The sequence below is a fragment of the Salvelinus alpinus genome, chromosome 5 (genome assembly GCF_045679555.1).
Source record: "Salvelinus alpinus chromosome 5, SLU_Salpinus.1, whole genome shotgun sequence".
NCBI classification, from domain to species: Eukaryota; Metazoa; Chordata; class Actinopteri; order Salmoniformes; family Salmonidae; genus Salvelinus; species Salvelinus alpinus.
The window spans coordinates 69,136,099-69,161,098 of NC_092090.1; the positions used below are offsets into that span (position 1 = coordinate 69,136,099).

The following is a 25,000-nucleotide window of genomic DNA, read 5'->3' on the forward strand; positions in this document are numbered from 1 at the left end:
ACAAACCAGCCCTACACTCAAGTCCATATGAATCCGCCACCCTCCCACACACCCCCGCTCTATGACAACCATGCATTTTCTCACAGATAGAGAGGTAGTCTTTGGACTCACACTTTTTCCCCCCCTATCTCTTTTCCTAAATCCTTCTTTCTTTATTTCACAGGTCTCTCTCGATCCCCCTCTCTCTCATTCTAGTAGCCATGTTACCCAGTGTAACACGGATCCTTTAATGCAGACCACTGTCACACACACACACACACACACACACACACACACACACACACACACACACACACACACACACACACACACACACACACACACACACACACACACACACACACACACACACACAGAGACAGACACAGACAGACAGACAGACAGACAGACAGACAGACAGACAGACAGACAGACAGACAGACAGACAGACAGACAGACAGACACACAGACACACAGACAGACACACAGACACACAGACAGACAGACAGACACACAGACAGACAGACAGACAGACAGACAGACAGACAGACAGACACACAGAAAAGCAGGAAAGACAGAGAGAGAGAGAGAGAGAGTAGGAGGACAGGAGAGAGAAGACTAGCGAAGTGATTGACTGATAAATAAATTGGGAGCAATGTGGAGATGGAGAGAAAGAGTAGGAGGACAGGAGAGAGAAGACTGGCGAAGTGATTGACTGATAAATAGATAAATAAATTGGGAGCAATGAAGATATGGAGAGGGAGAGAGGGAGAGAGGGGGAGAGAGAGAGAGAGGTCTAATGAGAGAAATGGGAGATTCTGGTGTATGTGTGCATTAACGGCAAAACATGAAAATGTGGCACTGACTCACCCATCGATTGCTATTTCAGTATTGCCTCGATGAAGAGTTCACTGTTTGACTCGCTGGGTTATCCATGTGTGACATGCACATGCAATTACAAGCCTGGCTTGAGATAGCGGCAGGTGCAGGATCAATATCCACCTTCATAACATGGATGAAGCCTGAGTTGGAATGTAAAGCTAACTGAAGCTGGCTAGAGTAGTTTCATTTGGCGTCATAATATAAACCTCTGGTGTCTTAGCCAGGTCTGAATCAGTCCCGATAAGGTGGGAAGGATGAAAACCAGTAGTGTTGAGAAACTGTAGGCCTACACTACAGTCTTTAAAACATGAGTAATAAATACTGGGGGAGGAGAAGAGGACAGGAAGGGAGGAGAGAGGAGTAGAGGGGTGACAAAAGCAGAGGAGGAAGAGAGAGGCAAACACACTCACAAACATGTAGAAAGAGGGACAGAGAGAGGGTGAAGAGAGCAAGAGAGAGAGAGCGAGAGAGAGAGAGAGCGAGAGAGAGAGAGAGAGAGAGAGACCATATCTCACCAGGGTGGCCATGCAGGATGTTAATCAAACATGACTTATTAATGGAATCACCCGTCTGTGACGCTACAGTCGAGGACTCCTCGTCTTTTCTCTCCTCTGCTCCCCCTCTTCTCCTCTCCTCTGTTCCTCTCCTTGCTTTGCTTCTCTCCTCTACTCCCTCTCCATCTCTATCTTCTGTCCTCTTCTCCTCACTCCCCCTTCTCTCCTCCGCTCCTCTCCTCCGCTCCCCTCTGCTCCCCCCCTCATCCCTCTCTTCTGTCGTCTGCTCCTCACTCCCCCTTCTCTCCTGTCCTCCGCTCCTCACTCTCCTCTCCTTCATTAGTGATGGGTCTATAATATCTCAGCATCTCTCATTCAGTACATCACCACATGAGGAAAAAGGCTATGTTAAACTTAAGGGTTAGGTTTAAGGTTAGGCTTACAATTAGGGTTAAGATTAAAATTAGGGTTAGAGTAAAAGCCAATTAATGCTTGATCCGAAAATGTGGTCGGAGGCTCCGTATGGAGGGTGTGACGCAATCGCGGAGCCTCCAGAGGCATGCAGAGGCCAAATTGAGCTCCGTACTGCGTTCCCGTGCGCCTGCCAAACGTAAATGCTGCACGGCCAATGCAGACGTTGGATTGACCATGCAGAGCCTTTAAGGGGTTAGAGGTTAGGTTTAGGGTTAGGGTTAGGAGTTACATTTAGGGTTAGGGTTAGGGTTAGGGTTAGGAGTTACGTTTAGGGTTTAGGGTTAGGGGTTAGGGGTTAGGGTTAATATTTTGAATTAAAATAAATTTTAGGTCCCCACGAGGATATAAGAACAAAATATGTGTGTCTGTGTCTGTGTCTGTGTGTGTGCAGGCACGTGTGTGTCACGTTCCTGACCTGTTTTATGTTATTTTTGTATGTGTTTAGTTGGTCAGGGCGTGAGTTGGGGTGGGCATTCTATGTTTTGTGTTTCTATGTTTAGGTCACTTGTAATTAGCCTTATATGGTTCTCAATCAGGGACAGGTGTTTGACGTTTCCTCTGATTGAGAACCATATATAGGTTGGCTGTTCACACTGTTTGTTTGTGGGTGATTGTCTTCCGTGTCTGTGTCTATGCACCACACGGGACTGTTTCGGTTTGTTTGTTTGTTCGTTCGTTTGATGTAGTCCGTTCCTGTTCGTGAGTTCTTCGTGCATTTATGTAAGTTCCATGTTCAGGTCTGTCTACGTCGTTTTCTTATTTTGTAGTTTGTTGAAGTGTTTTCGGTTTTCGTCAGTACTTTAATAAACTTCATTATGTCCAAATATCACGCTGCACTTTGGTCCAATCCCTAGGACACCCGTTACAGTGTGAGCCAACTCTTGTGTGCCTGTAAGCCTACATTTTTTCTATTTGTGTGTGTTGTGAAGGGCGGGATACCACTGTCTGTGCCCCTTCTGTATATTTGATTTCCCAATTCCCAGAAATTCTTTCTGGATTATGTGAAACTGTGATTCGAGGAGTATGTGGTGATGTCAGAGCGACCCATTGACCCCCAGTGCTTTCCCAGGCCAAAGTCATTTGGAGAGTTAAGAGAAAACAAGATAAGGAAATCCTGGCTGATACCAGTGTGTGTGTGTGTGTGTGTGTGTGTGTGTGTGTGTGTGTGTGTGTGTGTGTGTGTGTGTGTGTGTGTGTGTGTGTGTGTGTGTGTGTGTGTGTGTGTGTGTGTGTGTGTGTGTGTGAGTGTACAGTTCTGTATTTATATGTGAGATATTGTTTTTCAACAGGAAAAGTACAAATAAAAAAATCGATGTATCTATGTGACACACACACACACACACATACACAGGCACCACACACACACACACACACACACAGGCACCACACACACACTCTCTCCCACCTTATCTACCTCCATCTCTCTGTAAAATGCACAAAAATAGAAAATTCCTTTTATATATACTACATCTCTCCTTTGTCTCTCTCTTTGCCTCCACCCCTCTTCTTTCCATCCCTTTTTATCTTCCTCATCCCTCCATCATTCTCTCCCTTTCTCCCATATCCCTCTATCTCTATCTCTAGCCCAACATTACCTCCTCTCTCTCATCCCTCTCTTCCCCCTACTTCCCCCTCTCTCCTCTATCCTTCCTTTGCTCTCCTGCTTAGATAGCTCGGTATTCATTAGGATAAACCAAGAACAAACCCGTCCTTGTTTTCACAACATCCTCCCTCTCTCTTCTCTCTCTTTTTTCTCTCTCTCTCTGTATAAAGAGTGAGATGAGCTTGTGTGGTCAGACTCCCCCATGATCTCACAGCCGTTTACATTCCTCCACTGTGTGTGTTTTCTTCTCCCGCCATACCTCGCTTCCATCCCACACGGCAGAGACCAAACAGAGCTCCCGTGTCTTCTCTCGTCATCTCCTTCCCTCTCTCTCCCAAGGGGACCTACCCAATCACGTGTGTGTGTATGTGTGTGTGTGTGTGCGTGCGTGCGTGCGTGCGCGCGTCTGCGTGCGTCTGCGTGTGTGCGGCTGCGAGGGACGAGACAGACGGCTGATCAATGGAGACATTTTACAAGAGTTTAGGGAAATGAGCTGCATCTTATCAGATCCCTCATCCATCCATACTGACATTCACATTGCCCTTGGACCACTCAATCACTTTGTTGAAACATCCTTATGTAAAGAGACAATGTCGTTCTGCTATGCTTTAGAATTAGCGGTTAGCGGTGGAAACACACATAAACCCTAGGACCAATGTTCCCTCTAATCTGCGGGGGTGCGCTGGTGAGCAGCTCCCCCAGGACTGCCACCCAGAGGAAATATCAGTCTGCGCAGAAAAGCATGAGATTGAACTTCACTCAACTTTCTCGAGTTTTCCCCCTTAGTTAATGCCATCAACGTTTCCCTTTACTGTGGGAATTGTGATTGAATCAATGCAATATTAACCACTTTCAATGCAACATACCGAAACAAAATGAACTATGCAAGAGATTTTGTTGTAGGCAGAACGCATCAGAGTAGGATTCTACTGCATTGACACACATGACCCATACTTTACAAAGACCAGTGCGGCATAAGCAATCAGAGCTGCAGTAGGCCTATATGCAAATAGATCATTGCCATATATAGCGCATTCGGAAAATAATCAGACCCTTCCACAGTTTGTTACGTTACAGCCTTATTCTAAAATTGATTAAATCGATTTTTTCTCATGAATCTACACTCAATACTTCCGGCGCCGAAAAGAGATGGCCGCCTCGCTTCGCGTTCCTTGGAAAATATGCAGTATTTTGTTTTTTTATGTGTTATTTCTTACATCGGTACCCCAGGTAATCTTAGGTTTCATTACATACAGTCGGGAGGAACTACTGAATATACGATTAACGTCAACTCATCATCGTTCCTACCAGGAATATGACTTTCCCGAAACGGATCCAGTGTTTTGCCTTCCACCCAATACAATGGATCTGATCCCAGCCGGCGACCCTGTGCGACGCCGTAAAAGGGGCAAACGAGGCGGTCTCGTGGTCAGGCTTCGGAGACGGGCACATCGCGCTCCACTCCCTAGCATACTACTCGCCAATGTCCAGTCTCTTGACAATAAGGTTGATGAAATCCGAGCACGGGTAGCATTCCAGAGAGACATCAGGGATTGCAACGTGCTCTGCTTCACGGAAACATGGCTAACTCAAGAGACGCTAACGGAGTCGGTGCAGCCAGCTGGTTTCTTCATGCATCGCGCCGACAGAAACAAACATCTTTCTGGTAAGAAGAGGGGCGGGGGGGTATGCCTTATGATTAACGAGACGTGGTGTGATCATCATAACAACACACAGGAACTCAAGTCATTCTGTTCACCTGATCTAGAACTCCTCACAATCAAATGTCGACCGCATTATCTACCAAGAGAATTCTCTTCAATCATAATCACAGCCGTATATATTCCCCCCCAAGCAGACACATCGATGGCCCTGAACGAACTTTATCTGACTCTTTGTAAACTGGAAACCACACACCCTGAGGCTGCATTCATCGTAGCTGGGGATTTTAACAAGGCTAATCTAAAAACAAAACTCCCTAAATTCTATCAGCATATCGATTGTGCTACCAGGGCTGGAAAAACCCTAGATCATTGTTATACTAATTTCCGCGACGCATATAAGGCCCTCCCCCGCCCCCCTTTCGGAAAAGCTGACCACGACTCCATTTTGTTGATTCCAGCCTACAAACAGAAACTAAAACAACAAGCTCCCGCGCTCAGGTCTGTTCAACGCTGGTCCGACCAATCTGAATCCACGCTTCAAGACTGCTTCGATCACGCGGATTGGAATATGTTCCGCATTGCGTCCAACAACAATATTGACGAATATGCTGATTCGGTGAGCGAGTTCATTAGGAAGTGCATTGACGATGTCGTACCCACAGCAACGATTAAAACATTCCCAAACCAGAAACCGTGGATTGACGGCAGCATTCGCGTGAAACTGAAAGCGCGAACCACTGCTTTTAACCAGGGCAAGGTGACCGGAAGCATGACCGAATACAAACAGTGTAGCTATTCTCTCCGCAAGGCAATCAAACAGGCTAAGTCCCAGTACAGAGACAAAATCGAGTCGCAATTCAACAGCTCAGACACAAGAGGTATGTGGCAGGGTCTACAGTCAATCACGGATTACAAAAAGAAAACCAGCCCCGTCGCGGACCAGGATGTCTTGCTCCCAGACAGGCTAAACAACTTTTTTGCCCGCTTTGAGGACAATACAGTGCCACTGACACGGCCCCCTACCAAAACCTGCGGGCTCTCCTTCACTGCAGCCGAGGTGAGTAAAACATTTAAACGTGTTAACCCTCGCAAGGCTGCAGGCCCAGACGGCATTCCCAGCCGCGCCCTCAGAGCATGCGCAGACCAGCTGGCTGGTGTGTTTACGGACATATTCAATCAATCCTTATCCCAGTCTGCTGTTCCCACATGCTTCAAGAGGGCCACCATTGTTCCTGTTCCCAAGAAAGCTAAGGTAACTGAGCTAAACGACTACCGCCCCGTAGCACTCACTTCCGTCATCATGAAGTGCTTTGAGAGACTAGTCAAGGACCATATCACCTCCACCCTACCGGACACCCTAGACCCACTCCAATTTGCTTACCGACCCAATAGGTCCACAGACGACGCAATCGCAACCACACTGCACACTGCCCTAACCCATCTGGACAAGAGGAATACCCATGTGAGAATGCTGTTCATCGATTACAGCTCAGCATTTAACACCATAGTACCCTCCAAACTCGTCATCAAGCTCGAGACCCTGGGTCTCGACCCCGCCCTGTGCAACTGGGTCCTGGACTTCCTGACGGGCCGCCCCCAGGTGGTGAGGGTAGGTAACAACATCTCCACCCCGCTGATCCTCAACACTGGGGCCCCACAAGGGTGCGTTCTGAGCCCTCTCCTGTACTCCCTGTTCACCCACGACTGCGTGGCCATGCACGCCTCCAACTCAATCATCAAGTTTGCGGATGACACTACAGTGGTAGGCTTGATTACCAACAACGACGAGACGGCCTACAGGGAGGAGGTGAGGGCCCTCGGAGTGTGGTGTCAGGAAAATAACCTCACACTCAACGTCACCAAAACAAAGGAGATGATTGTGGACTTCAGGAAACAGCAGAGGGAGCACCCCCCTATCCACATCGACGGGTCAGTAGTGGAGAAGGTGGAAAGTTTTAAGTTCCTCGGTGTACACATCACGGACAAACTGAATTGGTCCACCCACACAGACAGCGTTGTGAAGAAGGCGCAGCAGCGCCTCTTCAACCTCAGGAGGCTGAAGAAATTCGGCTTGTCACCAAAAGCACTCACAAACTTCTACAGATGCACAATCGAGAGCATCCTGTCGGGCTGTATCACCGCCTGGTACGGCAACTGCTCCGCCCACAACCGTAAGGCTCTCCAGAGGGTAGTGAGGTCTGCAGAACGCATCACCGGGGGCAAACTACCTGCCCTCCAGGACACCTACACCACCCGATGTCACAGGAAGGCCATAAAGATCATCAAGGACAACAACCACCCAAGCCACTGCCTGTTCACCCCGCTATCATCCAGAAGGCGAGGTCAGTACAGGTGCATCAAAGCAGGGACCGAGAGACTGAAAAACAGCTTCTATCTCAAGGCCATCAGACTGTTAAACAGCCACCACTAACATTTAGCGGCCGCTGCCAACATACTGACTCAACTCCAGCCACTTTAAAAATGGGAATTGATGGAAATTATGTAAAAATGTACCACTAGCCACTTTAAACAATGCCACTTAATATAATGTTTACATACCCTACATTACCCATCTCATATGTATATACTGTACTCTATATCATCTACTGCATCTTGCCATCTTTATGTAATACATGTACCACTAGCCACTTTAAACTATGCCACTTTATGTTTACATACCCTACAGTACTCATCTCATATGTATATACCGTACTCTATACCATCTACTGCATCTTGCCATGCCGTTCTGTACCACCACTCATTCATATATCTTTATGTACATATTCTTCATCCCTTTACACTTGTGTGTGTGTATAAGGTAGTAGTTGTGGAATTGTTAGGTTAGATTACTTGTTGGTTATTACTGCATTGTCGGAACTAGAAGCACAAGCATTTCGCTACACTCGCATTAACATCTGCTAACCATGTGTATGTGACTAATAAAATTTGATTTGATTTGATTTGGATTTGAATACCCCATAATGACAAAGCCAAAACAGGTTTTTAGAAATGTTAGCAAATTTAAAAAACAGAAATATCTTATTTACATAAGTATTCAGAACCTTTGCTATGAGACTCGAAATTGAGCTCAGGTGCATCCTGTTTCTAAACTGACCTCCATCATTCTTAAATGGAAGAAGTTTGGAACCACCAAGACTCTTCCTAGAGCTGTCCGCCCGGCCAAACTTAGCAATCGGGGGAGAAGGGCCTTGGTCAGGGAGGTGACCAAGAACCCGATGGTCACTCTGACAGAGCTCCAGAGTTCCTCTTTGAAGATGGGAGAACCTTCCAGAAGGACAGCACTCCACCAATCAGGCCTTTATGATAGAGTGGCAAGACGGAAGCAGCTCCTCAGTAAAAGCCACATGAGAGCCTTCGTTTGGAGTTTGCCAAAAGGCACCTAAAGGACTCAGACCATGAGAAACAAGATTCTGTTTTGATGAAACCAAGATTGAACTTTTCGGTCTGAATGCCAAGCCTCATGTCTGGAGGAAACCTGGCACCATCTCTATGGTGAAGCATGCTGTGGGGATGTTTTTCAGTGGCAGGGACTGGGAGACTGGTCAGGATCGAGGGAAAGATTAATGGAGCAAAGTACACAGAGATTCCTTGATCAAAACCTGCTCCAGAGCGCTCAGGACATCAGACTGGGGCGAAGGTTCACTTTCCAACAAAACAATGACCCTAAGCACATAGCCAAGACAACGCAGGAGTGGCTTCGGGACACGTCTCTGAATGTCCTTGAGTGGCCCAGCCAGAGCCCGGACTTGAACCCCATCAAGCATCTCTGGAAAGACCTGAAAATAGCTTTGGAGCAACGCTCTCCATCCAACCTGACAGAGCTTGAGAGGATCTGTAGAGAAGAATGGGAGAAACTCCCCATATACAGGTGTGCCAAGCTTGTAGCGTCATACCCAAGAAGACTCTAGGCTGTAATCACTGACAAAGGTGCTTCAACAAAGTACTGAGTAAAGAGTCTGAATACTTATGTAAATGTGATATTTCAGTTTTTTTATTATTTATAAATTCGATAAAATTTCTTAAAACATAATTTTGCTTTGTCCTTATGGGATATTGTGTGTAGATTGATGAGGGGGGAAAATAATTTTATCCTTTTTAGAATAAGGCTGTAACATCACAAAATGTGGAAAAAGTTAAGGGGTCTGAATACGCTGTATGGATCTGTGCAATTCACTTTGAACTGGACATGTGTTAACAGCATGAGTGGTCGTCAGTAGACGCGCTTGTTTTGAGATCAAAGTGAGAGCTGCTTGTAGCCACGTGTGCACATTTGTACATATCATTTGCTAGTTAGTGAGTTATTAGCCCAGTTACAGATCATTTGTAGTCCGCAATGGGGGAGTGATTGATTCCTTCAAGAGCACAAAACGTGTACATTTCTAGACATCTTTGAAAAGCAAGTCGGCTAAAGAGCTTTTGTATGTCTTAAAGGGGCATTGTTGTGTTTTGAGAGTCTTGAATAAGCTAAGTATCCAATAGGCAGAGGGTAGCATTATTTGTCTGATTCTCTGTAATAATGGTATGGGAATTATAATGAAAGTCTCAGGCCTACATTGAACACCACACTTTGGCTTCTACTGTAGGCTGAATGATAGAACAGATATTTCCATGTTAAAATGTTATGGGATGCATTTTCTCTTGTTTGTTTCTCATCAATTGTTTTTGATGGTAGGCCACTCTGGTAGGCCTACATTATGATCAAATAGCCACAGTAGCCTACTTGACCACTGTCTGAAACTGTAACTCACAGCGGGTACAGCCTCAAGTGTTCACAGTAAACAAGCGCTGGAAGTTGCACAGAAGTTTCACAACATTCAAGTTTGCGCTCAGCAGATCAAAGAGTTTAGAGGAAACATTGCCTTGGACCTCTTACTCTCGCCCCCTTCGTTGTTCTCGTTCCCCCCATCCTTCTGTCCCTCCCCTCATCTGTCTGTTCTCATGTTGAATCTTTCACTAGAGTGTGATACAATGATTCCATCCATCCATCCATCCATCCATCCATCCATCCATCCATCCATCCATCCATCCATCCATCACTCACTGACTCACTCACTCACTCACTCACTCACTCACTCACTCACTCACTCACTCACTCACTCACTCACTCACTCACTCACTCACTCACTCACTCACTCACTCATTCACTCACTCACTCACTCATTTGTTCATTACTCACTCACTCACTCTCACTCACTCACTCACACACTCACTCACTCACTCACTCACTCACTCACTCACTCACTCACTCACTCACTCACTCACACACTCTAACACATACACACACACACACACAGACACACACACACACACACACACTCCATTCATCTTCATCCATCTCTCCTTCGCCCCATAGCTTTTTATAGTCCTGTAAGGACTTTACAGACAGAAATTTGTCATCTTGCTTTCATCACTTTATTCACTTCTACATGTCCATTCATCTCGGATGTTAGACCAGCCCTCAGTTCTTAGAGCTGGCATGTGACGGATTATCTTAATTAATAAGCACTTCATTGATGAATGATTAATGATTAATGATTATTAATGATGAGCCATACAAATCAAATCAAACTTTATTTGTCACCTGCGCCGAATACAACAGGTGTAGATAACGTGAAATGCTAACTTACTACAAGCCCTTAACCAACAGTGCAGTTCAAGAAAGAGTTAAGAAAATATTTACCAAATAAACAAAAGTAAAAAATAATAACAAAGTTACACAATTAAAGAACAATAACGAGGCTATATTACAGGGGGTACCGGTACCGAGTCAATGTGCGGGGGTACAGGTTAGTTGATGTAATTTGTTCATGTAGGTAGGGGTGAAGGGACTATGCATCGATAATGAACAGTGAGGGTCAATGTAAATAGTCCGGGTGGCCATTTGATTAATTGTTCAGCAGTCGATGACTGAGGTGGTATACTCCTCAATACCATTGGATGAATCCCGGAACATATTCCAGTCTGTGCTAGCAAAACTGTCCTGTACCGTAGCATCCGCATCATCTGACCACTTCCATACTGAGCAGGTCACTGGTACTTCCTGCTTTAGTTTTTGCTTGTAAGCAGGAAACAGGAGGATAGAATTATGGTCAGATTTCCAAAATGGAGGGTGAGAGAGAGCTTTGTATGCGTCTCTGTGTGTGGAGTAAAGGTGGTCTAGAGTTTTTTTCCCTCTGGTTGCACATGTGACATGCTGGTAGAAATGAGGTGAAACGTATTTACGTTTGCCTGCATTAAAGTCCCTGGCCACTAGGAGCGCCTCTTCTGGATGAGCATTTTCTTGTTTGCTTATGGCCTTATACAGTTGGTTGAGTGCGGTCTTAGTGCCAGCATCGGGTTTGTGGTGTTAAATAGATGGCTACAAATAATATAGAATAATACAGTAGTATTGATAACAGTCTACCAGTTACGGAGCTCAGAGATGGAGCATGGCATTTAAGTAGCACTGAATGGTCTCTGATGAGTCATTCACATGTGGACAGCTCAGCTTTAGAACACCTTATTCATTTAATCGACTACTCATCTTGATTAGCTGAATCAGGTGTGTTATTGCTGGGCTGGAACTAAAGCCTGCACACCCTCTCTCCTCTCCACACAGAGCCTACATTGCTTCATTGATCCATTGAGCCTCTCTGTGATTGCACATGTCAATCATAAATGGTCTGCAGTAGTAATCATTCACTGTCTGTCTCCCTATGTGGTCTTCTTTCCCTCTCTCTTGCTCTCTCTCTCTCTCTTGATCTCTCTCTCTCTCTCTTGCTCTTGCTCTCTCTCTCTCTCTTGCTCTCTCTCTAGAAGGATGGTAAGGTGGTGGATGGCAGTCTGTTGGGGGATGCCAACGGGGTAGAGCCTGGTCCAGGAAGAGTGAAGGAGTCTGGGAAATGGCAGAAGCCCCAGTTCACACACAAAGCCCTGATGAACTGTTGTCTGATCAAATGGATCATCACCAGCAGGAAAACACCAGACAAAGGTAGGAGGGAGAGGGTGGGGGCGGGCTGGAAGGTGAGGGAGGGGGGGAGTGGGGAAAGGTGGAGAGAGGGGTAAGGGACAGAGACAGAAGGGAGAGAGGGGGTGGAGAGAAAGGGGGAGAACTGTGTAGTCAAATGTTTAAACTCTAATTAACTGGATTGGAATTGATTCATGAATCGACTGGCCTGACCTCTCCTGGTCCCTTTGTTTGAGCCGACACATTCAGTACCAGGAACATTTACCACGGGGTCAGAGTTCACACACACACTGTATTTGATTAATCAAAGGCCTTTCTTTTGCTCATTATTTTGGAGCTCTTAGTTACACTTCAGTGGCTAAGCTTGTATAGACCAGAGTTTCCCAAACTGGGTCCTGGGGTCCGCCCCTCCTGGGTGTATGTTTTGGTTTTTAACTTAGCACCACACAGCTGATTCAAATTACCAACTCATCATCAAGCTTGGATTATTTGAATCAGCTGTGTAGTGCTAGGGCAAAAAACAAAATGTGCACACAGAGGGTGCCACAGGACCCAGTTTGGGAAACCCTGGTATAGACTGGTAACAGCTAAAACGGTTATTAAAAACATCAACTGGTTGCGTACCTCTCCCTCTCCCTCTGCATGTCTCTAAATGTACAGCATTCACATCATACTGTTCCACCAGACGTCTGTTCCTTGAGTGTGTCTCCTCAGAAGTTTACTGTAATGGCTCTTCACTGCCACCTAGTGGTGTAAAATGGGAAATGTACATTTAAATATTTAATTTAGTGCATGATACTGTTGTGCGGGAGTGAGGCATGAGGAACATTGACCTCACTCGGTGTATTCTGTATTCTGTTCTTAATAATGTAACAGCACCGCATGGATCTAAAGCTATAGAGTTATTCTAGTACGTAACAATGGATCATGTATCAAAAGCGGATGTTTCATGGATGTTATTCTAGCAGGTCAGTGAAAGGTGATAAGGAAGAGAGAATCACATCTATATATCCGATAGATTCTGTTTCTGTGGTCACAGTCACAGTGTTCTGTGTCCGCAGCATGAACATCAGATAGAGGGAGAGAGAAAGAGAGAGAGAAAGCGAGAGAGAAAGACACAGAGAGAGAGAGAGAGCAAGAGAGAAATGGGAGGGAGAGGGGCGAGAGAAAGACATGGTGAGGGGAAGGTAGAGTGAGATAGAGAGGGTGCATGGGAAGAGAAAGGGCGATAGAGAGGGGCGATAGAGAGGGGGGATAGAGAGGGGGGATAGAGAGGGGCGATAGAGAGGGGCGATAGAGAGGGGGGATAGAGAGGGGCGATAGAGAGGGGGGATAGAGAGGGGCGATAGAGAGGGGCGATAGAGAGGGGGGATAGAGAGGGGGGATAGAGAGGGGCGATAGAGAGGGGGGATAGAGAGGGGGGATAGAGAGGGGCGATAGAGAGGGGCGATAGAGAGGGGGGATAGAGAGGGGCGATAGAGAGGGGGGATAGAGAGGGGCGATAGAGAGGGGGGATAGAGAGGGGGGATAGAGAGGGGCGATAGAGAGGGGGGATAGGCTTTGGTCCGTTTGTTACTGTGAGTCCCTCTAATCTGCTGGTTACACAGAAGCCTATTGCATGTAACAAACCATTATATCACCTGTAGCATGGTCAAGCAAGTTAATGTTTTCAACAGGTTACTAAACAACTACTGATTTAGAACCACAGAGTTACCGCAAGTCAGCACAAAGACAACAGGAGCACTGCCTGCCCTATTCTAGCACCACTTCAGCTTAAACATTTAAACATAATCAAATTAACAAGGCAATATATGCTTAAGTTTAATATACTGAAAACAAACTGAAAGATATATAAAACAAATTGTCCAATGTTGCTAAATATCATGTGGCTGTCCATGGTACTGATTTATGTGTGTGTGTGTGTGTGTGTGTGTGTGTGTGTGTGTGTGTGTGTGTGTGTGTGTGTGTGTGTGTGTGTGTGTGTGTGTGTGTGTGTGTGTGTGTGTGTGTGTGTGTGTGTGTGTGCGTGCGTGCGTGCGTGCGTGCGTGCTCGCAAGCAAAACAATTTTTTTGCTCACTCTCCTCTTTCATGTTGGCAAAACGGTCTATGGCTCTGTCATACAGTACACTTTTAGTTTTTGTTGTTATAGGCTACCTAGCTAAAATGCTTGCTTGTTTAACTTCCTCGCATGGACAACAATGAACCACAGAACCAGCTAAGTTAGCTAGTTAGTTAACGTGAGCCTACTAGGCTACATCTAGGCTACATATTGAACTTCAATGGTTTCAGGCCAGTGGCACAACATATTACATTGTGGTTAGATCATAATCATTGGCCTGTACAGAGAATTAAATCAAAACCACAAGTCCAAATCCCCAGGGCCGCTAGCTACTGCCGGACATCAACACAAGCAGACCAGAAACAGACAAGATTTTCTGAAAATGACATTTTGCTTAAGAAGTGATTTGATTGCTCTGAAGCCAAATTCAAACTGGCCTCCCTTCGGGGCGTTTTGCTGCACCAGGACAACCCACAATTGAGCTCAGCTCAACGCTGATTAGCTATTTATTTTTTTATCAAGGGAGGCAAAATGCTTGCTGGCATCAATCAATCAAATGCTACAGTGGCAACATGTTATACTCTTTTGGTCCAGACAGCATCAGATACATGGGCTACACATACTGAGACAGACTGTTTCCCTCATTCGGATGATTTCTCCAGTGAGATTCAGCTACTTGCAAATTTACGGAAAATTATAAAAACACAAGAGAGAGACAAAAGATAAATAATTGTATTCTTATTAATTTTTTTATTGTTAAAATATTTGGGGAAGCCTGGCTTCCCTTGGCATCCATGAATACACGCCACTGGGACACACAGTCACTGGGACACACAGTCACTGGGACACACAGTCACTGGGACACACAGTCACTGGGACACACAAAGCCAGTCAGGAAAGCGTCACAACAGCCTCACTCTCTCTCTCTCTAAATTCATTATGTTTTGTTGACCTTTCAGTCACTGAGCAATCCTTCCTCCCTGTCCACCTCTCCTGGCCTCCTTCTCCCCCTCTCCTCCTTCCTCTCACATTATGCCCCTTTAATCTCTGACCCTCCCCCAATACCTCTGCGGTATTGGTGTTTCCTCCGACACATTGGTACAACTGACTTCCGGGTTAAGTGGGCATTGTGTCAAGAAGCAGTTCGGCTTGGTTGGGTTGTGTTTTGGAGGACGCACGGCTCTCGACCGTCGCCTCTCCTGATTTGGAGCTGTTGACCTCCATCTTCCTGGTTACCTCGTTCCTTCCTGGTTACCTTAGTGAGGACGAAGATTAAGAAGGAGGTGAATAACTTCCTACGCTGCTTCTGTGGCTTCCTCACCGGATCACCTACTCCAGGTACTCCAGGTGGTCTCTTCCTCTGTGTGTCTCTCCAACATAGTGCCAGGCTCTTCTAGGCCAGTGACCTATACGTGTGGGAGACTAGATAGCATGATGTTATTAAGTTACAGCATGGGTCAGAACAGAGCAGAGCAGGTCAGTGGGGTGCTTAATCCATTATAGGGGGTCATTGGGTGGAACGCTCATTCTGGTCTTTCCTCCCGTCTGTTTTGTGGTCGATCTTGCTCTCGGCAGGTTGTTAGTATTAGCAACACTATATTGCCACTCTTCAGTTAGTGGGTGTTTTTGTTGTTTTTAAGACTGGTACAAACACCAAGACAAATACATGTCAGCGTTTTTGTAATGGCATTAACGTTTTTTCAGTGTTCTCACTGACTTCTGTTTATGACTCGGCTTGTCAGTCATTCTGTCTTTCTGTCTGTCTGTCTTTCTGTCTTTCTGTCTTTCTGTCTGTCTGTCTGTCTGTCTGTCTGTCTGTCTGTCTGTCTGTCTGTCTGTCTGTCTGTCTGTCTGTCTGTCTGTCTGTCTGTCTGTCTGTCTGTCTGTCTGTCTGTCTGTCTGTCTGTCTGTCTGTCTGTCTGTCTGTCTGTCTGTCTGTGTCTGTCTTTTGACCTACAATTAATTAGATGTATGCCTGTCCTTCCGTTGTGCCATTGATTAGATGTAAACCTATCCCCCCATCCTCTTCTGTCCTCCTCTGTCCTTCTGTCCAACAGCATCCATCCATTCATCACTCTCTCGGCCACTGCTGAGTCAGCAAGCTCATGTACTTCTCTTTCTCTCCTTTTTCGGACCTTCTCTGCTCCCATGCTGTCTTTCTCTTTCTCCGTCCTTTGTTAAGTAGCCTAGGGGTGTCTGGGGAAAGCATTTTTTAGTGTATGGCAGTGTTTGCTCCCCCTTCTCAACTCCAAAGGCCAGAGAAGAGATAGCTAATAGTTAAAAAATGGGGCTGCTATGACTGTTACTATACTGTTAGGATGTTATTTTGAAAACAGACCTCTCTCTCTCTCTCCCCTCCTCCCTTTCTCTCTTTACTCAGTATGTCCCTTTGAAAGTTGGCTAATGCCGTTCACAGTCTAAATCCCCATAATTCACAATTCCATGCAGTTTAAATAGGGGCAAAATACCCTACAGATCTGTTACCTAAACCACATTCTGACTCAAAATAACCCGGACAGATGGAGTTAGAGAAAAAAGGAGACAATGGAAAAAGAAAAGGTGGAGAAATAGAGATAGAGAGGGGTGATGATGGAATGACAGGGGGGTGATAAATATGACTTATTTTAATTTATCAACATGAGAGAAAAAGATGAGAGAGAAGAAATGTGGGCAGGTGAGACCCAGGGCGAGAGGGAAAGAGAGGGGGAGGGAATACTTCAAAGGGAGAGAAATTAGCTTTGTGGTTAAAAAGTATTATTTAATTGCCTAGCTGTGGCTGTCTCTAAACCTGCAGGGCTGAGGTGAAGTATGAATCAGTGATTGTCATCTGTATCAGAGGGATTGGTATGAGTTAAGATTAATTGGGTGTAGATATGATTGTCCTTGTTCGATAGAGCTATTGGACTTCTTTCAGCGATGTTCCTGTTGGCGGATTCATTGCCAAATATACAAGCAGACACAGTCTCTGAAAGACTACAACTTGTCTTGGGCAGTGCTTCGTGCTCTGGCCCACCTCCCTCCCCCAAAGCGGGCTTTATTTAAAAGGAGTCGGACACTAACAACAATCCTTTGACCCCCTAGTATGCATAGTAGCCCGGGGGGAGGAGTAGGTGTCAGTGGATGCAGTAAGCAGGTGGGTGTTTGGTATTGCAAAGTGGGATCAGTTTCAGGAGCTGAGTGAAAGGCTGGTCATGGCTCACATCAACACCGTCATCCCGGAAACGCTACACCCACTCCAATTCGCATACCGCCCCAACAGATCCACAGATGATGCAATCTCAATTGCACTCCACACTGCCCTTTCCCACCTGGACAAAAGGCACACCTATGTGAGAATGTTGTTCATTGACTACAGCTCAGCGTTCAACACCATAGTGCTCATCACTAAACTAAGGACACTGGGACTAAACACCTCCCTCTGCAACTGGATCCTGGACTTCCTGACGGGCCGCCCCCAGGTGGTAAGGGTAGGTAACAACATATCCACCATGCTGATCCTCAATCGGTAACCGGAGCGCCAAGTCTAGATCCAAGAGGCTTCTAAACAGCTTCTACCCCCAAGCCATAAGACTCCTGAGCATCTAATCAAATGCCTACCCAGACTATTTGCATTGCCTCCCCTCCCCCCTCTTCTACGCTGCTGCTGCACTCTGTTATTATCTAAGCATATTCACGAATAACTCTACCTACATGTACATAAGTAATCACTCCTCTCAATGGCGCCCTTTCCTTGAGAGCAAAACAATTCACCTCTCTTGTCCCCATTTGTTTTTAACATGGAGCACCTGCTCCCTCTGACCAGCAGAAACACAAACAATTATCACCAGACCACTTCTGGTTACCTTCACCGATTCCACAGCACCCAACTCTGTTTTCACCCACCCCGAAAACACAAATGGGCCAAAAGGCAAGGGTCCACTTTTTTCAAAAACATCACTCCTACTGTCACAGCCTCTCTGCTGCTGTGTGTTGGTCACCATTATTCAAGTTTGTGGGCACGCCCCCTCTACCTAGCGGGCGGTATCAGGATTCTCTATGAATGCCGGAATGTGTAGTTTACTATGAGCAGACGAATACATCTCAAGTTGGCATTTTAGTCATTTACGAAGCAGACGCTCTTTTCCAGAGGGATTTACAGTAGGGAGAGCATACATTTGAATTCTTTTTTCATTCTGGTCCCCCGTGGGAATCGAACCCTCAATCCTGGCGCTGCTCTACCAACTGAGCAACACAGGAATACACAGGGAATAGACATTTCCCGAATCTACCAGTAAAATGAAAATGTGCTGGCTCTAGCTTGTGGTTTGGATAATTGTGATGTTTATGATAAAAACGTAATGTTGTTAGTATAGTAATAACTATATGCCGTCGCAGAGCCAGGGTGAAAATAGGCTGAACTCTCATTGGATCCATCCTCCCATGTTTCATCTCTCATTGACTGACAATGAGGACTGAAGATATCAGATCAAAAACCTGTCAGCATTACTGTATACCAGAGCCGTATTTAGGTAAACGTGTTGCCGCCCTCTAGTGGGTATTGTAAATCGTTACACAGCTTGGATTTTGTCCTTAGCATGGTTATATGACCAATTCTGTACTTTTGTGTGGTTACGTAGTTAAGACCCAACTTTTACAACAGTTTGTACAGTTCCTCAGGTACACATGTTACAGGTAGTATATTTAAAGTATTTCACATGTGATCATGGAACAAGATAGGAGAGCGGGAAGGGGAGTTGAGGGGTACTTAAATGTGAGGAATGTGGACAGAGTGAGAGAAACAGACAGAGAGAAGAAGAGAAACAGACAGAGAGAAGAAGAGAAGAAAGTGGTGGAAGTGTGTGATGTTTCATGTGAAAGGTCAGACTCTTTAGAATGTCCTGTTTGATCTCTCTCTCTCTCTCTCTCTCTCTCTCTCTCTCTCTCTCTCTCTCTCTCTCTCTCTCTCTCTCTCTCTCTCTGTCCCTCTCTCTTCATCTGTCTGACTCAAGCCCAGTGTCACAAACTCCAAACAGACTGGGAAATGTGACACACAGACACACCGTCTGCCCTCTCCACACAGTTTTCAGCATCAGTTGATCTATTGGGCTGTAGTTTGATATGACGGGTAGGTAGAATAGTTATTATCTGAGAGTTCGCTTTTTTTAAATTACTTTATTTACTGAGTGGATCACTTTGCGTGTGTCTCATTGAAGTGTTAAGTTGTGACTAGTGTTTCTCCAATCGTAGTTGTCTCTTCTCGTTGGAATCTTGCATCGATTCTTCGAGTGTCATCTCGTTGGAGTCTCTAGTTTGGCATTTGTGGCATCTCTATTCAGAGCTGAAGTCTCGTCTCGTCTCGTCTAGTTTATTCTCTTGTCACCTTGTGCTGTCTGGTCTCGCCTGGTTGCTATGGGTGCTGTGATGGCAGCTCTCTCCCTGGAGGCCAGGAGACGTCTGTCTCGCCCCAGCTGTCTGTCTGACTGTCACCATAGTGCTGCACGCTACCACCGCTCAGGTAGGCTCTCACCCCACTCTCTACTACTCTTCTCTCTGGCTTTCACCTTACTCTCGACCTCTCTACTGTGGCTTTTTCTCTCGGTGCTCTTTATTTCTATACTCATGTTCTCTGTCCGACTGTCACCATAGTGCTGCTAGATACCACTGCTCAGGTATTGTACACCATCACATGTACCATCTCTCTCTTTCCACTCCCTCCCTCTCTTTCCTCAGTAAGTCCTGTTCTGAATATGGCTCTACGGTGTTTAAAAGCAGTATTTAGACGTGTCCATATTGGTGTGTATCTTGTCTGTTTGTGTGTTGGACTCTGCCACTCTGTTACAGTAGGACTGTTTTCACTCACTGACCAGATGCCAGACATTGAGCTCTGCTCTGCTCTGTCTGCTCTGAAGCAAACTGTATGTTTTTTGTGTTGAACAAATTAGATAATAAGCTGATCTTTGCAGTGATGCTGGCTGGGATGACACACACACACACACACCACTCTGTGGAACCAAATCACTGTGGGTATTGAGTGACTGGAGCGACATACTGTAGGGAGAGATTTACAGTAGCTAAGTGTTTTCGTGAGGGTAAAGTTTCCAACTGGTATTCACAGACAGACAGACAGACAGACATACACGCACACATTTAGGCTTACAGGTTATATGTCTATCTAATTTCCAAGCAGGGTTCCCTAACATGTCAGAGTAGTGATGAGTGTAGTGTATAGATATAAGGATATGGAGTGGTATAGTTAGTGCTGTGGAGTTAGGAGCAGAGGACAGGGGAGAGGCTCAGCACAGGTTCATTGATCTCTCTCACTCTGGCCTCTCGCTGTCTCCCAGCCATCTGCATCAATGCATTAGCGAGCGCTCTCACACACACACACACACACACACACACACACACACACACACACACACACACACACACACACACACACACACACACACACACACACACACACACACACACACACACACACACACACACACACGTCTCCATCGCCTTCTTACTCAAAGCATTAGCAAGTCCACACTCATCAACTACTGTATCTTATCCTCAGTTATCCACCACCTATCCACAGATACAGTGGGGAGAACAAGTATTTGATACACTGCCGATTTTGCAGGTTTTCCTACTTACAAAGCATGTAGAGGTCTGTAATTTTTATCACAGGTACACTTCAACTGTGAGAGACGGAATCTAAAACAAAAATCCAGAAAATCACATTGTATGATTTTTAAGTAATTAATTTGCATTTTATTGCATGACATAAGTATTTGATACATCAGAAAAGCAGAACTTAATATTTGGTACAGAAACCTTTGTTTGCAATTACAGAGATCATACGTTTCCTGTAGTTCTTGACCAGGTTTGCACACACTGCAGCAGGGATTTTGGCCCACTCCTCCATACAGACCTTCTCCAGATCCTTCAGGTTTCGGGGCTGTCGCTGGGCAATACGGACTTTCAGCTCCCTCCAAAGATTTTCTATTGGGTTCAGGTCTGGAGACTGGCTAGGCCACTCCAGGACCTTGAGATGCTTCTTACGGAGCCACTCCTTAGTTGCCCTGGCTGTGTGTTTCGGGTCGTTGTCATGCTGGAAGACCCAGCCACGACCTATCTTCAATGCTCTTACTGAGGGAAGGAGGTTGTTGGCCAAGATCTCGCGATGCATGGCCCCATCCATCCTCCCCTCAATACGGTGCAGTCGTCCTGTCCCCTTTGCAGAAAAGCATCCCCAAAGAATGATGTTTCCACCTCCAAGCTTCACGGTTAGGATGGTGTTCTTGGGGTTGTACTAATCCTTCTTCTTCCTCCAAACACGGCGAGTGGAGTTTAGACCAAAAAGCTCTATTTTTGTCTCATCAGACCACATGACCTTCTCCAATTCCTCCTCTGGATCATCCAGATGGTCATTGGCAAACTTCAGACGGGCCTGGACATGCGCTGGCTTGAGCAGGGGGACCTTGCGTGCGCTGCAGGATTTTAATCCATGACGGCGTAGTGTGTTACTAATGGTTTTCTTTGAGACTGTGGTCCCAGCTCTCTTCAGGTCATTGACCAGGTCCTGCCGTGTAGTTCTGGGCTGATCCCTCACCTTCCTCATGATCATTGATGCCCCACGAGGTGAGATCTTGCATGGAGCCCCAGACCGAGGGTGATTGACCGTCATCTTGAACTTCTTCCATTTTCTAATAATTGCGCCAACAGTTGTTGCCTTCTCACCAAGCTGCTTACCTATTGTCCTGTAGCCCATCCCAGCCTTGTGCAGGTCTACAATTTTATCCCTGATGTCCTTACACAGCTCTCTGGTCTTGGCCATTGTGGAGAGGTTGGAGTCTGTTTGATTGAGTGGGTGGACAGGTGTCTTTTATACAGGTAACGAGTTCAAACAGGTGCAGTTAATACAGGTAATGAGTGGAGAACAGGAGGGCTTCTTAAAGAAAAACTAACAGGTCTGTGAGAGCCGGAATTCTTACTGGTTGGTAGGTGATCAAATACTTATGTCATGCAATAAAATGCGAATTAATTACTTAAAAATCATACAATGTGATTTTCTGGATTTTTGTTTTAAATTCCGTCTCTCACAGTTGAAGTGTACCTATGATAAAAATTACAGACCTCTACATGCTTTGTAAGTAGGAAAACCTGCAAAATCGGCAGTGTATCAAATACTTGTTCTCCCCACTGTATGTCTCGCACAAGTGCGCACATGCACACATACAGAAACATCTCCTTTTATTGTCTTCTGAACACAGCCCCTGTCTAGCACTTGGTGTGTGTGTGTGTGTGTGTGTGTGTGTGTGTGTGTGTGTGTGTGTGTGTGTGTGTGTGTGTGTGTGTGTGTGTGTGTGTGTGTGTGTGTGTGTGTGTGTGTGTGTGTGTGTGTGTGTGTGTGTGTGTGTGTGTGTGTGTGTGTGTGTGTGTGTGTGTTTGATCCTCCTATCGGGCCCTCTGTCTCAGTCTGGAAATGTGACCACCCCTGGTCCCCAAGCACTACCTCTGAAAAGAGAAGATGAGAGGGGGAAGGTGGTCAGAAAGAGAAGAGAGGGAGAGAGATAGAGAGAGAATAAAATAGAGAACAAAATGAGATACTGAGCCTGTGGTTAGAAAGCGTGAAGGAATACATGTGGGGGATGGAGGTCGGCTGGAAAGAGAGAGGTGAGACGGATGAGATGAACAGAGGGAGGAGAGGAGGGGCGATATGGACAGAAAGAGAGGAGGTTTGGAGTGGATGGAGAGAGTCACTGTAGCTTCATCATCTGTGGTTTCTTACGGGACAGAGGGGAAAGAGAGAGACGAAAGGAGGGTGGGGGGGGAGAGAGAGAGAGAGAGCGCAGAAGAGGAGAGAAGGGAAGGCAACTGGCGGTAAGGGATGGGCGGTGCTTGCTGGTAGCTCTTCAGTCCATCGGACACCTCTCAGCCCTACACAGACCCAATCCTCCGGAACCCTATGTGGTCACTACCTGGAATAAACTGGACTGAAAATACTGGACCAGACTGGGCGTGTGAACCGCATTAGCGTGAATCACATCGAACCTGGCGTGAACCCAACCAGATCTGGACCAGATTCGATTGGACTGGACTGGACCAAGTGTTACTGAGAGAAAGAGGAAGGAATGGTCGGGAAACAAAGAGAAATAAGTGCAAAGATTGTTCGTAATGTCTTAGAAAGTGGTGTTTGGTGAATTATCAGAGACTAGAGTTCTGATATTTAACTAGTCTATTGATCTGTCAATTATAGTATTGATTATATTGTGGATTGATTGATTATCTGATTGATTTACACATACTGTATACTATGACAAGATCTAAAATAAGGAAGGAAGGAAAGGCACCCGGTATTGTGTTTCATTCACAGAGAGGGACTATTTTAAGTTCAGAGATTCTGTTTCTTTATGTTGTGGATGTTCTTCTATTTCTGTTTATATCGTGGGAAAGATGAGATGATCACAGTGAGGTGTAGGATTTCACTCTCACCACTTCTACACACCTTCCTGACTCAGCAAGTTAGTCATCTGATTCACTTCAACGATTCACAGTTTTAAAACACATCATGAACCGGATATCACAGAACATCGATTGGAATTCTCTGTAATTCCTGAAGGTGATTTTATCCAGAGATTACTCAGTCATTCAGTCCCCCAAAATGACGACTGTAAGATGATGGACGTTTACTATTTGGACTGTGAAGGTGTACAGCGATGCTCTATCAATGGCTATCTGTCGGGATTTTTGAGAACAACTGTGGAGGAATGACAGCAAAGTTCACTTTAGACCGCTCCTCACCACCAAAATAAGTGGCCTTGGACTCAACCTCTATTTTCCCACAGGTCAGATCTAAAGAGAGCGTTTTTTCCCCATGTCTACCCACTTTTTAAAATATTCTCCATTCCATAATCTTTGACATTTTCCATCCATTTTCTTGTCCATTCTTTCATGCTGCCCAGTTCGTTATGTTAGCACCAGCTGATAAGCTTAGCCAAGCCTCCAAGTACCTAGCCTACCTGACTGACTGGCGGATAGCCTAGCATCTGTTGTTCAACCACAGCGACTATCACTATCATTAACCTTGCACCCGCTGGAGTCTCCCCCCTCCCCCGCCTTCCCCGGCACCAGGCCTCTGTGTGTGGGCTTGCCCTCAGCGGGCTCCCCCTGCCGTCTCCCCCAGCCATGGGGTTTCAGATCCAGGGCATGGAGCTGTTTGCCATTGGTGTGGTCATGATCATGTTTGTGGCCGTGCTCAAGGGCTTTGGCATCCTGGAGCCCATGTCCTCCTTTGAAGGTAAGGGCCCTGAGGAGGCTCCAGTAGGCTAGATACCAATGAAATGGCTGGGAAGCAAAAATGCTGGTGGTCTGTATCTTTTTATTCCATGTTCACAAATGGGGACATGGCATTTTGCTCGATGTTTCAGCTAAGGCAGGGCATTAACTATCTGCTATCTGCTATCTGAGGTTGGGTGTTCAAACTGTATCTTGTATTTGGGAGGCAAAGTGGATATGTGGTACCAGGGGGGTTACACAGTAGATATGCTGGGATCATGTCTGGTATCTGGGTAACTAGTATCTGGGATAGGGCATTTGGTGTTTGATATTTTGGCATTTGATATATTCTAAGATAGTATAGAAAGAAAGTTGCACACTCTATATATGTTCCCAACAATTGAATTAGTCAACTTAACCAAACCTAAAGCTGCCATCTTCTGAGGCTGGGGTAGGGCAGTGTGTATCTTGCAATTGCGCATTCTGAGATAGGGGATTGTGGTACCTATTAGGAAATATCTCTCAAGAGAAAATTGTTTTAGCGGGCATTAAAGTCAAGTTTACTGTAGAGAATAACATCATTTAGATTCTATAAAGTTCCCTGAATAATATATAGTTGTAGGCCAAAG

The 25,000-nt window shown here is 45.8% G+C and overlaps 1 protein-coding gene across 3 annotated transcripts in view; it reads left to right on the forward strand.

The window, feature by feature from the left end:
• LOC139576598 (calsenilin-like) overlaps positions 1-25,000 on the forward strand; it is a 43,669-nt gene that overhangs the window by 5,685 nt on the left and 12,984 nt on the right. Inside the window, exon 2 of one of the 3 annotated variants that reach the window (XM_071402867.1) lies at positions 11,913-12,087. In XM_071402867.1, the coding sequence (XP_071258968.1) occupies positions 11,913-12,087 (175 nt within the window). Of the gene's footprint in view, positions 1-11,912; positions 12,088-22,949; positions 24,394-25,000 lie in introns of those variants that run through there. The other 2 variants (XM_071402868.1, XM_071402869.1) reach the window with 2 other exon arrangements.